General features: G+C 38.1%; 3 protein-coding genes across 3 annotated transcripts; all 3 read right to left on the reverse strand.

Moving 5' to 3' along the window:
- Window positions 1-303: 303 nt before the first annotated feature.
- On the reverse strand, window positions 304-2585 carry LOC103439159 (reticulon-like protein B1). Its single transcript, XM_008377709.4, has 5 exons — window positions 2027-2585; window positions 1453-1633; window positions 1190-1331; window positions 893-962; window positions 304-798 (listed from the first exon to the last, which is right to left on the reverse strand). The coding sequence occupies exons 1-5, from the start codon at window positions 2235-2237 to the stop codon at window positions 635-637; spliced, it is 768 nt and encodes a 255-aa protein (XP_008375931.1). The 5' UTR covers window positions 2238-2585; the 3' UTR covers window positions 304-634.
- Window positions 2586-4705: 2120 nt separating this feature from the next.
- Window positions 4706-7294, reverse strand: LOC103439174 (probable methyltransferase At1g29790). The gene has a single exon (XM_017333129.3). The coding sequence runs from the start codon at window positions 6293-6295 to the stop codon at window positions 4856-4858; it is 1440 nt and encodes a 479-aa protein (XP_017188618.3). The 5' UTR covers window positions 6296-7294; the 3' UTR covers window positions 4706-4855.
- A 127-nt stretch (window positions 7295-7421) lies between these two features.
- On the reverse strand, window positions 7422-8308 carry LOC108173654 (RING-H2 finger protein ATL67). The gene has a single exon (XM_017333130.3). It carries the CDS (start codon window positions 8209-8211, stop codon window positions 7636-7638), a length of 576 nt encoding a protein of 191 aa, XP_017188619.1. The 5' UTR covers window positions 8212-8308; the 3' UTR covers window positions 7422-7635.
- Window positions 8309-15100: the final 6792 nt, after the last annotated feature.

Genomic DNA, 15100 nt, shown 5'->3' on the forward strand with positions numbered 1-15100 from the left:
ATGTTGATACTTCACTGCCCAACATTCCGTATCATCAAGCATTGCTGACCTTTTGGGTCGGTCGTAAAGGTCGTACCCAGTGCACAAGACTCCCGCTTTACGCAGGGTCTGGGAGAGGTAAATGTCGGCTAGCCTTACCCCAATTTATGGAGAGGCTGCACCTAGAAAATTCTCTTTTTAAGTTTCAGTGGCATGCACCCATCACACAATACATCCGATGCACTATTCCACTTTATCAAAACACCAAAATTTATATACTTGAACCAAACACCAAAAACTTGCATACTTGAAACACAAGCAAAATTAACACAAAACCACCAAAACATCATGCTCATAACCAATAAGAGAACCAAGCATGAAAAAACATACACCACAAGTGTTCAAATATTAATCGACAACCCATGTACACGCAGCGTTGAATAACATAAAGTCGTCATAATTAACATATGGCTAAGGTGCTGTTTAATGGCTTCCCACGATTATGTATAAGCACAAGAACAAAACCTAATTCTCGAAACTGAAGACCACATGAATATAGTCATTCAAATTACAAATCCAAAACACTTGGAACAGAATGGGAAGTTCAACTATGAAACCTAGAGCTTTGGAACACAACAAAACACCCCCAAGCTTTCTAAGCCCTCTTGTTTTTCAGACCACGCGGAATCTTATTCAAAACCTTGGCATCAAACACGGCATACTGCTTCTTGAATTCGATTGTCACCTTCTCCGCAAGTGGGTCGATTTTGTCTTCGTACTTCTCATAAATGACGGGCACGGTGTGCAGCAAAACAAAGGCTGTAAAATGAGGGTCATACATTAGTAAGCGAAAATTCAGTACAATAATATAAATATGTATCGAAAGTGCACACAAGTTTTCCGTAGTCCTTACATATGTAAAACAAGGTCAGGAAGTTACACCATTTGCCCACAACGGAAAGAACCCACAGGCCAGCAATAACCTAAAAACAACGGTACATCGTTAAAGTAACAATTAAACAAAACCGTACAACAAAATCAACAAAACCTAGGTAAATTAAGGTATGAAACTTAGCATATCACAAATTCTAAATGATTATTAACCAATAAGTCTGACTGAAATTTCTATTGAACAGAAGAAACCAATCTAGTCACCGTAAACTGACTGGGAAGCCTGTATAAAAGGGTTATAGAGATCAAATGTTCTTACAGCAAGGAACTTCTTCAAGTCTTTCCCAGATGCAATATTGTGAAGGAGTGCAAAAGCGCAGTTGATTACAACTCTCAGCTCAGATGCAACCTGCAGGAATGGTTCTTCAGGAAGACGAACTTCTGGAATACGAGGAGGAGTCCTACACAAGCAAAGTTATTAACCCATTACACAATGATCCAAACATAACCATATATTACATTAAGATCCAACAAAAGCATCAGTCGAAGAAACAATCAAATTGGAAAGGCCGAGCATCTTACTTGTGGATAAAAGTATGGGCATTGGACCAGAGGAACAAGATTGCAAGGGTGGCAATCAAAATGTGGGCAACAAGAGTAAGCAGGTTGTACTCAAGCAACTCAAAAAGGATCCAGACTACGGTGGCTCCGCCAAGAACTCCACCCGAAACCTTCTTGTTTCTCCACAAAAATACATCAGCAGCTGCAACATTTCACCAATATTAAAATCTGAAATCTAAAGTCTAATGCAACAAACAAGGCATTCAAAGATCCAAAACTTAATAAAGTAATTAGTATATTGATCAACTTCGCCGATCAGGACTAACCTGAAAAGAAACCGAATAACTTAACTACTCTGCTTATACGGTAGACCACTACAAATAGATACTCAAAAAGCAAACCTTCAATCGGTTCAGAAATTTTCTCAGCTTCCAAACACAGCTGAAAACCATCTAAAATCCCAGATCAACATACAACCGACACAAATCCACACTTCCTAAAACCCTAAATCACTACTCACATATCAAACATACATATATTCATTTCTAATAATAGGGAAAGTAAAGGCTTCAAAAGAGAGAATAGATGTCCGTACTCTTTCCACCGCCGAGCACATGGTGGACCGGCTTCTCCCGGCCGAAAATCCGGAAGACCTTGGTCTTCACAGACTCGGCCTTCTTCTCCGATTTCTCGTTATCCGAGTCGGAAGAAGACGACAACGAGGAATCGTGATCGCCGCCGTGGATCTTCTCCATCAGCGATGGCTCGTGCTCCACCGGCGATCCGGCGTTCTTCTCGTCGGCCATGGCCACCGAAACCGAAAAAGTTCAAAAAAGTATATAAAAATCACACCGAAAATCTCGGACGAGTGAACCGAAATAATAACACGGACAGTGAGTAGGGTTTTGGGGGTTGGATAAGAGCGTGGATATATAAGGTTGCGGGAAACGAGATCAGATCTGGGCCGTTGATTTTTGTTGATTAGCGCTAGGCTGGAGGTTCGGGTCCGGAACCGGGTGCTTCGGTGGAAATTTGAAATGGCTCTGGTCCACGGTGACCGACCTGGTTTGAAAGGTTGCGAACCACGTGGCGGGGAGCAGTGAGGAAATGAGTGGTTTGGACGGTCGGGTGACTTTTTTCGTTTTGGATGCAGCAATTTTTCGTTGTGCGGAAAATACGGTATTATATATTAAATGTAATAATACAATTAATTTAAATAATTTTTGTAATTTTGAACAATGATATTATACAGTGATATATCAAATCGTGTCCTCGACTTACAGTAAAATCTCTCTTTTAGGTAGGTTTTTTGTGGGGTCCACGTTGGTGTGTGGTGTGATGGGAGTAATAGAGATGGATCCAGATTGGGGGTAATATTGACAGCAAGTTTTATTTTGTAATATTTTATGGTGGGTCGCTTCCGGGGTCAATTTAAAATTTAAAAATGGGGTAACTTTATAACCAAGAAAAACAGAAAATGAAAAAAATTAATTGATATTTGGTGGTGTTTTAACTTTTAAATGTTAAGGTAAGCTTTTATTTACCTGAAAAAAGGCCTATAATTTTGAGGCTTAGAAAGAAAGTGAATTGTAGTCGCGAATATAGTGGAAAGTCTACAAATAGGAAGAATTAGATAAAGTTTGGATACCTAATTCTGAAAAACAATTAATTTTGTCCAATCTTTTTTGGTTAATTACTTAATTGAATTTAAGAGTTTCAAGCAGTAGAGTATGGTAGATTTTTCACAAATTTTGGATATATTCAAGACTTTTAGCCCATTTTTTGGAGTTTTATAAAAGCAACCACTCGAGGAGATTTGAACTTATTGAAGTTCAAGCAATGTTTGAGGGGGCTAAAAAATTATACTATTACCTAACTTTGATTTTTGGGTAAATTACACTAACCACTTTTGAAGTTGAATAAAATTATAAAAACAAAGGAGAGAAGGAAGTTTGAATTTTATTTGTTTCTCACATGAAGATTTTGAATATAACATCTTCACCCTTTCTTATTCATTTCATTTACACGTGAAAGATGTTATTACTTACGCTCCAAAAATTTCATCGTCCCTCTAAAGGGACTGTTATTTAACCTTTGTAAAAATGTAGTTGATAAATTCGTAATATTGTAAACTTTAGAAGGGGGCCATGCAAATTTACAGTAGCTTCAACTTTTTTGTTGTTTAGATCTTTTTTACATAATTGTTGGCTGGCTGGGGCCCTGCCACTTTAGAATCTTTCATGGTGGGCCACTGGAGGGAGGAGCAATCTGTGTCCGTTAAAGAATATGCAGTGACTGCGACCTTCTTTTGAGTCACAGTCACAATGGACAAACGAAGACCACCTTATTATTTGTACAGGAACGTAAACAAAGAAGAAAGAAATGGAGCTAAATGGTTGGCTGATGCAACTTAATATTACAGTTTAATAATAATTTTTTTATTTGTATATTAAAGATTTTATGTTTAATTTTTGTTGAAGACGAATTGAAACCATATTAATGTTAATCCATCATCCTCTTCTTAATATAGATAATATTGTTTATTAAAAAAAAAAAATTTGGCTGATAGCGAATTATAAGGAAGGGCCTGAGGCCCATGGATTAAAAAGGTCCTTCTGCCCCATTTTATCAAAAGACCCTTTATATATGCAATATTTATGCTCTCATTCAGCTTTGGATTCGTGTTTTTGATCCTAGAAGCTGTGAGTAGAAAGTAGAAATTTTTACCTATCACAACAATTCATCATTTGCGTTCATTGTCATCATTATTAAGTTCATCAAACATGGAAGTAAACACTTAATTTATTTTAATTAATTAAATCATGTTTAGTTTCAACGCTAATCAAGGGCTTAACTCAATATAAGCAAAGAAATTTGTTCTACAAGAATACAATTTGAGTAGGGGTGTGGCCACGTGATTTATAACCACTCTCACAAAAGTATTAGATCCTTTTGACTTGGCATGCTTGACTACACTAGTCCCATCTAATATGACAACTATCCTCATCAGATAATCCTATTGAAATTTCTATAGCTACAGGTTTGCTACAGGTTCCTGCAGGTTTACTGCTACAGGAGCAGGTTTGCTACAGGTTAACTGCCCAAACTCCTACCTTCTGTTTGGAAGCAGGGCTGCCTGTTCTATACCATTCTTATTGTACTTAAATACATACGTGGGTTAAGTTAGCTGATCATCGCAATATCCACTCTCTAGCATCCAAATTCAAATCCTCTTTTCCATAACTTGGAGTCGTTTAGTAATATCGTATTGTCAAAAGAAACAAAGATGGATTTTGCATAAAATTTTCCCTTCTATGAGAGCAACCTCATCTAACTGTAATGACAATTATAACATCACAATCAAAATCTTAAGCTCATAAAAAAATCAATAGTAATTGTGAGAGACATATGATCAATCTGTAATTTACCGGAACGGCCTTCCCGGCTTCTCTAATAGAGCAGAGAAGAAAACTTCCTTATCATCACTTTTATCAAGCTTTGGAACAACAACCCATTTGTGCTTCTTGTACCTCAGCATCTTCAGGGATTCCAAATAATCACTCAAATCCTCCTTCAAACAAAAGAAGCTGTCGATCCACAAGAATCCGCCCGGCCTCAGAACTCTGTCCCAATCATAAAGAACAAAGTCCAGTAGCACGAGATCTATCCATCCGTCTAGAAACCTCGTGGTGTGGATCAAATCAAGGGTGTTATCGAAAAATGGAAGCCGTTGATTTACTGTCAGGTAAAGCGGAACAAGTCCACGCAGCGCTATCATTTCGTTGAAAGGTGCTCCAAGATTGATAGTTGCCGAGACTATAGTCACATTGAACTCCCTCATCCTTGCTGCAAAAGTCCCAGTTCCTACGCTGAAATCGAGCCCAATCCTGATCTCCCCGGGCTTGATTTCGAGCACTTCAGGGATGAGAAAATCTGTGGTTACATTCGAATTGGAGTCTTCTAGGTTTGCTGGTTGGATCCATCTTGGCTTTTCGTGGCCTGCAAGATTGAAGCAATCTGCACATTTGAAGAACCCCTTCCGAGTTTTGTTGCTTGCGAGGCAAGTAAAGTTTTTGCAAATGTAGTTACTCCAGCGGACATTTCTATCATCAGGGAGCTTCCACATGGACTCACGAATTGGAAACGGCGTGCTGTATAGCTTTGGGGCTCTGGAGAAGCACCTCCTCCTCGGAAGCGGATCACATCCGTGAATCATCAGCTTCTGAGCCAGCCTCCAGTCATCGTTGCAAATGTCGCCGATGTCATAGTCCATGTACTCTTCGAGCTCTTTCTTCATAGCAAAGCAAGCATGGCCGATGCTGGTGAAAGTCCCATTGGCTCCCATGAAATTCTGCTTCCCTAATCTGTTCGGCTTGATCTTGACGTACTTTCGAATCTCTTCGGTCAGAAAGTAATTAGCAGGTTCATCGGATTGCTGCTTCGGTTTTAAGAGCGGATGAATGTCTTCGCTCCCACTGTTTACCTTGTGAGTCTCTTCATTCTGTGACAGAGATGTCTGCACTGACTCAATAAGCCCCAGAACATCAGCAAGAAAGGAACTGTATTTCAACACAAGTCCGTGTGACGCCTCTGGTTGCGAATCTCTCAAATTCTTAAGTTCTGTTTCGATTTTCTGGATTACAGTTTCAAGCGTTTTTGTGACATGGCCATCGCTCCTGCTTGGACTCTGATCAGAATTTACGTAACCGCAGAGCGTATCGGTGACGTGAAACGATCCGATAGAGTTGAATTTGGATAAAGTAACAACAGAGATGAGAAGAGCAAAAGCACTTAATGCAAAGATTGAGCTGCGAACTCTTCCTCTCCATGTTCCCAAGTTCTTGAAAACATTTGGTTTCCTCATATCTTTCTGCTACAGAAAAAAAAAAGCAGCTGTTTGAGAAGTGCTTTTCCACAGTTCACATTTCAACTCTTTTCAAGAAAACGGAATAATCTAAACTGTTGCTTGGTATCTAATTTGAGAAATAAAAAATGTAGGTCAAGGCATGGAGATTGGTGCATTTGTTTTATTGATCGAAGAGGTTTTTGGGCGGATTTCATGAGCACTTTATCAGAATGTAAAAGTCATAGAAAAGCCTTGATCTTTGTTTAACAAAAATAAAATATGGGGATCATAAACTACTCCATCCTTCCAATTCAATATTTTAAGAGAAGTGACTTTATACAAACTCCAATTTTTGGATTGAAAAACAAAAGAAAAATTAAAAGGCACGAAAAGATGGAGGACTACAAAAGAAAAAAACCAAAGAGTGAAAATTCCTATTATATTTGAAAATCACTCTTTCCTATATACAAAGTGGGGACGCAAATTCCAACATTTTAAAGAAAGTGGTTTTTGCACTCCTGTTTTTTTTCCTGCACTGCATTACTCTTCTTTTTTTTCTTCCTTTGTCGGATTGAACAAACAAAAGAAGAATAAAGAGGCACTAAGAAAGAAACAAATGCAGAAGAAAAAAAACGAGAGCGCGAAAATCATTTTGTTTATTTTAAAACTAATCTTTCCAATATACAGAGTGGGGGCAAACTCCAATGAAAGCAACTAAGACTTGTTTAATCATTTTGATTGGGATTTAAGAAACAGTGTGAGGTGAGTTAGTCAACATAAGAATGGAAATACAGTTCCATTCCTTGAAAAGCTGATAATTATTCTGGAGTGGTGCGAATAAGAGATATCTGGAGGATGAGCTGCAACAATTAAAATATATGATTTTGAATCATGACCACCACATGACCTTTGACCTCCCCATGAAATGTATGATTTTTAGTATTAAGACTTCACCATGATTAGCTACCAAGCAAGAAATATAGACACAACCCTTGGCCGAATGGCGAATGCTTTGCACATGGCTAGCTGGTCCAGCAGCGCTCAATTTTTAAATTTTTTTTTTGTCAGAGGTTGTAAGTTTAAATATCGTGATCCAAAGTTGTTCGTGTTAAAAGCGGAATGATTTAAGTCAACTTTATCATCGTTCGATAAAAAGTTAATTAACATTAAAACAATTCAATTCACCAATTTCACAATCCCAAAAAATGTACATTTCCCAATCTCCCCAAACCAAGCAACAATTCAATCCACCCACACTCCATTCAAAATCTAACACAATTCTACAGAAAAAAATAAAACCCAAAATTATATAAAGGAAAAAAACCCAGAAATCTAATCAATCAACCAGGGGCAATCAGTCACCTACTCCATCCCCGATCGGCTGGGTACTGAGACAAAGGCACGACCTCCTGCAACGGAGTCGACAGAGGCGTTGGAAGCGGCGAGTTCCGGCAAACTGGACACGACCCGTTGAGCCGGAGCCACGCGTCGAGGCACAACAGGTGGAAGTAGTGCCTGCACTCCGGCATCATCCGGAGCATCTCTGCGTCCTTGTAGTCGCACAGGCAGATGGAGCAAGTGGACGAATCGGGGGTCGCCGCCTCCTTGGAGAACGGGAATTTCGGGTAGGAGTTGATGACGCTCGGGTGGAGCCCGACGACGGCGTTCTCATCGTCGTCCTGCTGCTCCTGGTCGTTGTCGTCTTCGGAGACGAAGATGATGCGGGGAAGGATGACGCCCTCGGGGTTCGGATTCGGATTGGGGTTTCGGGGCTGAGGAGGGCGGTGGCGGGAGACGCGGCAGCAGAGGTAGGAGGCGAGGAGGAGGGTGGAGAAGAGGACGAGGAAGCCGAGGGAAATGGCGATGCCGTAGCCGAGGCCGAGGGTAGTTAGGTAATTAGTGGGGGAGTGGGAGGTGGAGTTGGAGGAGGACATTGGAGGAAGGGAGGGGGAAGGGGGGTTTTAGCCATTGGAGGGGGTGGGGATTTTTTTTGGGGGGGGTGGGGTGAGAAGGTGGGTGGGTGCTCCAACTGCTGCATTTAATACTCACAACGTAGACGCATTAAATTGGTGGGAAAATGTGTGAGTGACTACTGCCACCCTTACTTTTGGATTGGGTCTTAGTCCGCGCCCCCCCCCTCCCCCCACAATCCCCAACTAGCCCACCTAAGTAGCAACATACGAGTTTAGGCTTTTTCACCAATAGCCCACACCCCACCACAACAATTTCATATACACCAAATTCTGAATCCGATGTTGCCGCTAATTAGTTACAAACTTAAGATATGTCTGTGATTACTTTTGACCAACGTATTAAATATCGATGATATGGAAAATATCGGTAGTCCAAAAACATGGAAATTTCGATAGAAATATCGGGATATTATCGATATCGATAAAAATTGAATAAAAACCACGAAAATTGTAAGAAAAACTTGGAAATTTTTATTGAAACTTTGCAGGATGTTTATTTAGTCAATTATCTATTAGTTTATCACAAAAAATGGGAAGGAAATGCATTGCATGATAGATATAACTGATTTAAGTTAATTATATAGCGAGCTGGCAAACATTGTGAGTGTAGAAAATAGTAGTAATTAATGAAAGAAGTTTAAACACATCATAATAATTTATATATAATGAATTAGTACAATATTTTACAGTTTATATGTTGTATGATAAGATACATGAGTGACTTAGTAAGGTCTAAAATATTGATGATATCGGAAATATTGGTAGTCCAAAACACCGAAATTTCGATGGAAATATCGGGATATTATAGATATTTTAGACCATGCTTTTGACAAAAGCTAGGGTTGTTTCCTGATGAATGAAAGCGTTCCTCAAAATGTAAAAAGCGTTTATGCGTCCTAGGGTTGTCTTCAGGAAGCACTCCCAAGTTCATTTTTTAAGAAACACATGAAATTTTTAATAAATTTTTTCCACGTGTTTACAATAGAAGCAATTCTAGCATAAGCGCTTCTAATGATGTATCTAATGAACATTTTTTTTATTGAAAAATGTTAGGAATATCTATACTGAATTCATCTAAACTAGCGCTTATAATGATGTATCTAATGATGAACAATTTTTTTATCAACAAATGAATTCATCTAAATTACGAGGAAGGAGATTCAAACATGGGACTCAAGGGCATGAGTGAATACTCTCTAGTCTTAATCAATTGAGTTACAAGCTACTTGCGCACCTAATAAACATTTCAGTTATATATATTGTCATGTATACACGTCTGACATATTGTCATGTATACATGTCCGTTTATTAAATAATTTGTGTTACTATATATGTTATAATTTGGTGAGCGGATGTTCCTTGATGTATCAAAGTTGGATTTGGCAGTCCCCGAATCCAGAAATTTGGAAATAATCAAATGGCATTGAAGCAACGTCGGCATCCAAACATAAGTAAATGGATTGATTAGTTTAATTAGAGATGGTTACAGAAGCAAGTCATCACACATACGTTATTATATTTTGTTTATTTTAAAGAACGAGTTTTGACTTTATATGCATTGGCTATAAAGTATTTGGAAATGTATTTGGCACCTTGAAGCTCCACCACGTCATTTCATGTGCATGGAGGGCTACGAGGAATCCATTGGCAACTTCTGAGGGCCTGTTGAAAATGAGGTCAGCATGCATGTAGAAACGGTGGAGCAGATGCTCTTCTTATGTCCTTGGGTTGAACCTGTGTGGTTTGGGGGAGTTTTAAATTGCAGAACGATTAGGCAAGAGATCACTACTCTTGATGCTTGGCTTCCGAAGATGATAGAGAGAGATTTTCGAACTAAGAACGAGAACCGGAGATTCTTGACATACAGCATTTTTATCTGCTACAGAATTTTTATCTGCTATGGAAAATATGGAAGGCACGATGTAGTGCGGTGTTAAATGATAAAAAACCCTATCCTATTTCTGCTACAGCATTTTTATCTGCTATGGAATGCACGAGGCCGCAGGATAGGATCGAAAGGGCAAGTAGAATAGTAACAGATCATTGGGTGCCACCTCATTCCCCAAGTCTCAAAGTTAATGCCGATGTTTGATGGCAAGTGGGTTCCACGATGACATGGGTGGGTGGTGTTGTTCGTAAGCATGTTGGTGAGTTTGTTGCAGCTCAATGAACAGTTGTGAAGCATCCAGGGCTTTATTAGAGGAGGCAGTTTTGATTTTGGAGGGATGTAAGTTTGCAAATCAGAGAGGTCTCCAAAATATCATTGTGGAATCTGACTAAAAGGAAGTCATTGGATGTTTAGAGAAAAATTTGGAGGATGGCAACTGGGAGATCTACCGTATATTCTGCGTTTAATTGTAGAGAGTAAAACAGCCTTCCAGGTGTGCTGCTAGTCTTGGGTTCCAAGGCTAGTCAATATGGCAGTAGATTTTCTTGCGTTGCATAAGGTATCGTTTGGTATGCAGACGGGACGGGACGGGACGGGACGGAATGGAATGGAACAGGATGGGACGGAACGGAGAGGGAGTAAAGATGCACTCGGATGGAAACAAGGAGGAAGAAGAAGGAGACGGAGAGGTTATAATTTTGTGTTCCACGGATGTGGAACGAGTCGTTCCAGGGGGTGAGGAGGAATGAAAATTCACCAAAAATTTGTCCCGTGAAACAGTACGTTCCATCCGTTTTAGGCTCACCAAACATGGGACGGAACACCTCGTTCTTTCCCATGTACCAAACGGTACCTAATGGAACGGGCATGAGTGCTTCGGTGTGGGTCGACAGGCCTACATGTATGTTGGTGCATGTCTTGAACACGGATGGTCTTCCACCTCCGCCAGCACCTTTAGCTATTTGAAAGAAGCTCAGGAATGACGTTTTCAGCTTTTGCAGCAGCGTTTTTTCTCCTTTTACCTGTTTGCTTGTTTCAAGTTTGTTGGTCTAATTTGCAGCACTTGTCAAATCCAATCAACCCAATAACACGGCGAGAATCGAAAGCATGCAGAAATTTAGACGCTTTGTATTAAGAAATTGAGGGATGCCAATTAAAATGGACTAGTGGAGTTGGAGGGACTAAATTTCCAAAGTAGTTCTAACTCAACGGAAAACCCTTCATAAAAAATCTAAAGAAAATCAATTATCTAAATCTCCAAACTAATGTACCAAAATAAGGCTACGTAATTACGAAGAGTTAAGAGCATACTGTCATCCACCTACACCAACCACAACAATGCAAGTTCTCTCTGCCGCATGATAGGACGCCATGGACATAATAAAGTAATTGAAAATCCATATTTCCATCTTGTTACCAGAAATCAGCGATTTCGGTTCGGCTTATTAAATTTAAAACCCTAGCTTCCACACCTGATTCGAGGCTTTTGCTACAATAAATCTCCATACACAAATCTCAGTGACAAAAATGTTCAAATTCAGGGTAAAGAAAGCAACTTTATTCCCAAATCCTCAACCCTGGGCGTAGGATTTAAGGCAGAAAATAATAACATTAAAATTACAAGAAAAACGCACAAACCAACAAACAGGAAAAGTAAATACTAATAAATAAATAACAACAATAAAAAAAAAGAGTTTTAACGAAAAGTCCACAGTACTGTTCAATTTAACGAAAAACCACATTTTTACACTAAAAAGTCAAACCTTATACTATTCATTTTACCCTTTATTTTGTCGAAATCATTAAAACTCAAAGTTTTCAAACTCTTTTCATTAGTTTTCCTTAAAAAAAAGGTAAAATGTTATTTCATTTCATCTTGCATCTGAGTTAGAATACATCAGAAAAACAAAAGATCATGCAAACACACAGTGAGATACCGACCCGACATGACAACTAGAAACCCACTATTAAAAAAGTCAGACACCACTACGGACCACAACGCCAGGTCGACCTACCAAACAACACTGATTCTCCTCCTCCGGCTTCTTCTTCTTGAGTTTGTTTGTTTTTTTTTTTTTTTTTTTTTGTTTTTTTTTTTTTTGTTGTTGGAGTCCTTATCCGCATCAAATATTCCAAAGTTTTCGTTGCGATGGTTGTAAGTGAGCGGGAAATTCACATCCTTTGAAAGCATAAAGGCTCACGCCCATGACATACACCTCTGAATTCACTACATTTGCTTGGAGTACACCGGTTTCTCCAAGCAAATGTAGTGAGTTCCGAGGTGTATGTAATGGACGTGGGTCTTTAAGCTTTTAAAAGATAGGAATATCCTGCTCCCTTTCGTACAACCATTGCACCAAAAGCTTTGGTACATTTTGGAATGAAAAAATTAATAGTTTTTAGAGAGAAACTAAGGGTCCTTTTGGATTTGAGTCCAAAGTTTTTAACTAAAATACAATTCTTAAGTTTTAGGCTTAAAAAAATCAATTTAGTAAGCCTATCATAGAGGAATATCAAATGGTTGGCTTCTGGGTTTCAGCATATCAGTTGGAAGCATATTTATAGGGAGACTAATTTCGTGGAGGATGCATTAGCTCATATGGGCCTCACTGTTGCCGACCCTCATTTTTTGGATTATTGTCTTCCAATTTCGTCTATGAAGGCCTTTAATTTTGATTGTACGGGAAACAGTTGTATTAGAAGTTTAATCTTTAATAAATTTATTCTTCTTCTTCTTCTTCTTCCTCTTAAAAAAAAAAAAAAGGAAAATTTTTGAAATGTCATATGAACTTGTTCATATTTTTCAATTTGTCATATAAACTAAAATTTTAAGCAATTTGTCATACCAACTTTACAAAATCATCAATTTGTCATCTCACCCTAACTCCGTTAAGTTTTCCATCTTTTCAACATCTTTTCGTATGGGCTCGCACATGACTTGTGTTTGGGGTTATTTAGGTCATTTTAACATCTTTTTACAAGTTTTATTTAATGATACACAAGTGGGAATTTGCATTTTAGCATGTCACGAAGATATGATTTCATATGGGCTCAATAAATGAGAAACAGGTTGACGTTTTGTGCCATAAATGGAGTTGTAGATGCATATGTGCTAAATAAAATTGTTCTATTGCCTAAGAAACCCTACAGTTTTTTGTCAAATACAACTTAATAAAAGGGAAGTAAAGTATTAAAATTACCGAGATAACCTTAAACACAAGTCATGTGAGAGGTACATGACTTATATTGGATGGAAAACTTAACGGAGTTAGGGTCACGTGATTCATATTCTCGCGATGGAAGTCTTAGTGACCTGCACCGTACCAACCACGAGCAAGCCTTGCGCCACACCAACCACGGGCGACCAAGAGATTCCAATCAGTAGGGTGAAGTTTCCACCGAATAGCTTTTAAGGCTCGAATCTCTGAGTGCTTGATTAAGGATGAGACTGGGTCATTCTCTTTACTGGCAAGAACAATTAAGGTATTGGGGCTTTTTCTTACTGTTTTGTTTGGTTCCTTGGAAAATGGAGGAAAGGATGAGAAAGTTGATTTCTATGTTTTGTTTGTTCGAGTTGTGATAATGAACTTTATTTTTCTGATTGGTTTGATTCATTTGTGTGTTGTGTATATATATTGACCTAACTGAGCTTGATTGAGCTCATTTAGCTTGGTAATTAATATCTGTTTATGGACCATAATCACAATTTGTGAATCTGAAAACGTTTCTGTTTATATTTTCTGATGTGCCCATAAGGATTGATTTACTGTGTATTTTAAAGTTCACTTCTGAAAGCCTTGTTTCACCCAATATTACAAACCACCTCTTTAAACATTGTTACTTTTTACTTTTTTTGTTGTATAAGTACTGCTATAGCTTTTGACATGCATTTTGCATTTAGATATGTATCCAAGGTGAGCTTTCAAACAATGGTTGATTATTTTAGATATGGTTGGATTATTATGAAATGTGATGTTGTTCTTGCTTTTTGTCATCATTCTTTTCTTTGTGTTGCCAAATAAAGCTTTGTAATCTTTTTTTTTTTTTTTGCGTGGGCTCAGGAGTGTATTGTGAGATTCTCATTTTTTTTCTTTCTTTTTTTGTATGTTTATTTACTTGTCTTCACTGCTAGCAATGATCAAGGTATTGGGGTGTTTTCTTATTGTTCTATTTGGTTCCTCGGAAAATAGAGGAAAGAATGGGAAAGCTAGTTTATGCATTTTGTTTGTTTGGATTGTTAGAAATTGAATTAATTTGTTTGATTGGATTGATTAATTTGTTTGAATTATATTTTGTGTACTCACATGTTATGATTTAAAACTAGGCTTTTTAGCACAAACGGTCCCTAAGATTTGCATAACTCTTTACTTTGGTCCTGAGATTTTAAATAAATAAAATTGGTCATTGAGATTGTCCGCCATCAATCATTCTGGTCCTTTTGTGAAAAGTTATGTTAAATAAAGATCAAAAGTGAAAAAATGCCCTCAATTTAATAAAAAAAATAGGTCAAAATAATTTTGACAAAATTGAGGGTATTTTTGTCATTTTATCCTGATTTAATAGAGACTTTTCATGGAATGACTAAAATGATTGATGGTGGACAAACTCAAGGACTAATTCTATCGATTTCAAATCTTAAGGACCAAAAGGATGAGTTATGCAAATCTCAAAGACCATTTTAGCTAAAAAGCCTTTAAACTATAAAATGGTAGAATGGTCTTGGCGTTATTGATGGAACTCATATTTATGCATGGGCACTGACAAAAAAAAATTCATATCGCTTATGCGTTATGTTTGCATGTTCGTTTAAGCATGATCACTTACATGATTATATAGGTTAAGATAAACGTCCAACAGGAGCAATATAATTGTTCAACTTTAGACAAAACGTTGTTGAACGATGCATTGGAGTGCTTAAGAATCGTTTTCCTATTCTAATGTTGATGCCAAGTTATCCAATTA

Source organism: Malus domestica, chromosome 07 (assembly GCF_042453785.1).
Source record: "Malus domestica chromosome 07, GDT2T_hap1".
Classification (NCBI taxonomy): Eukaryota; Viridiplantae; Streptophyta; class Magnoliopsida; order Rosales; family Rosaceae; genus Malus; species Malus domestica.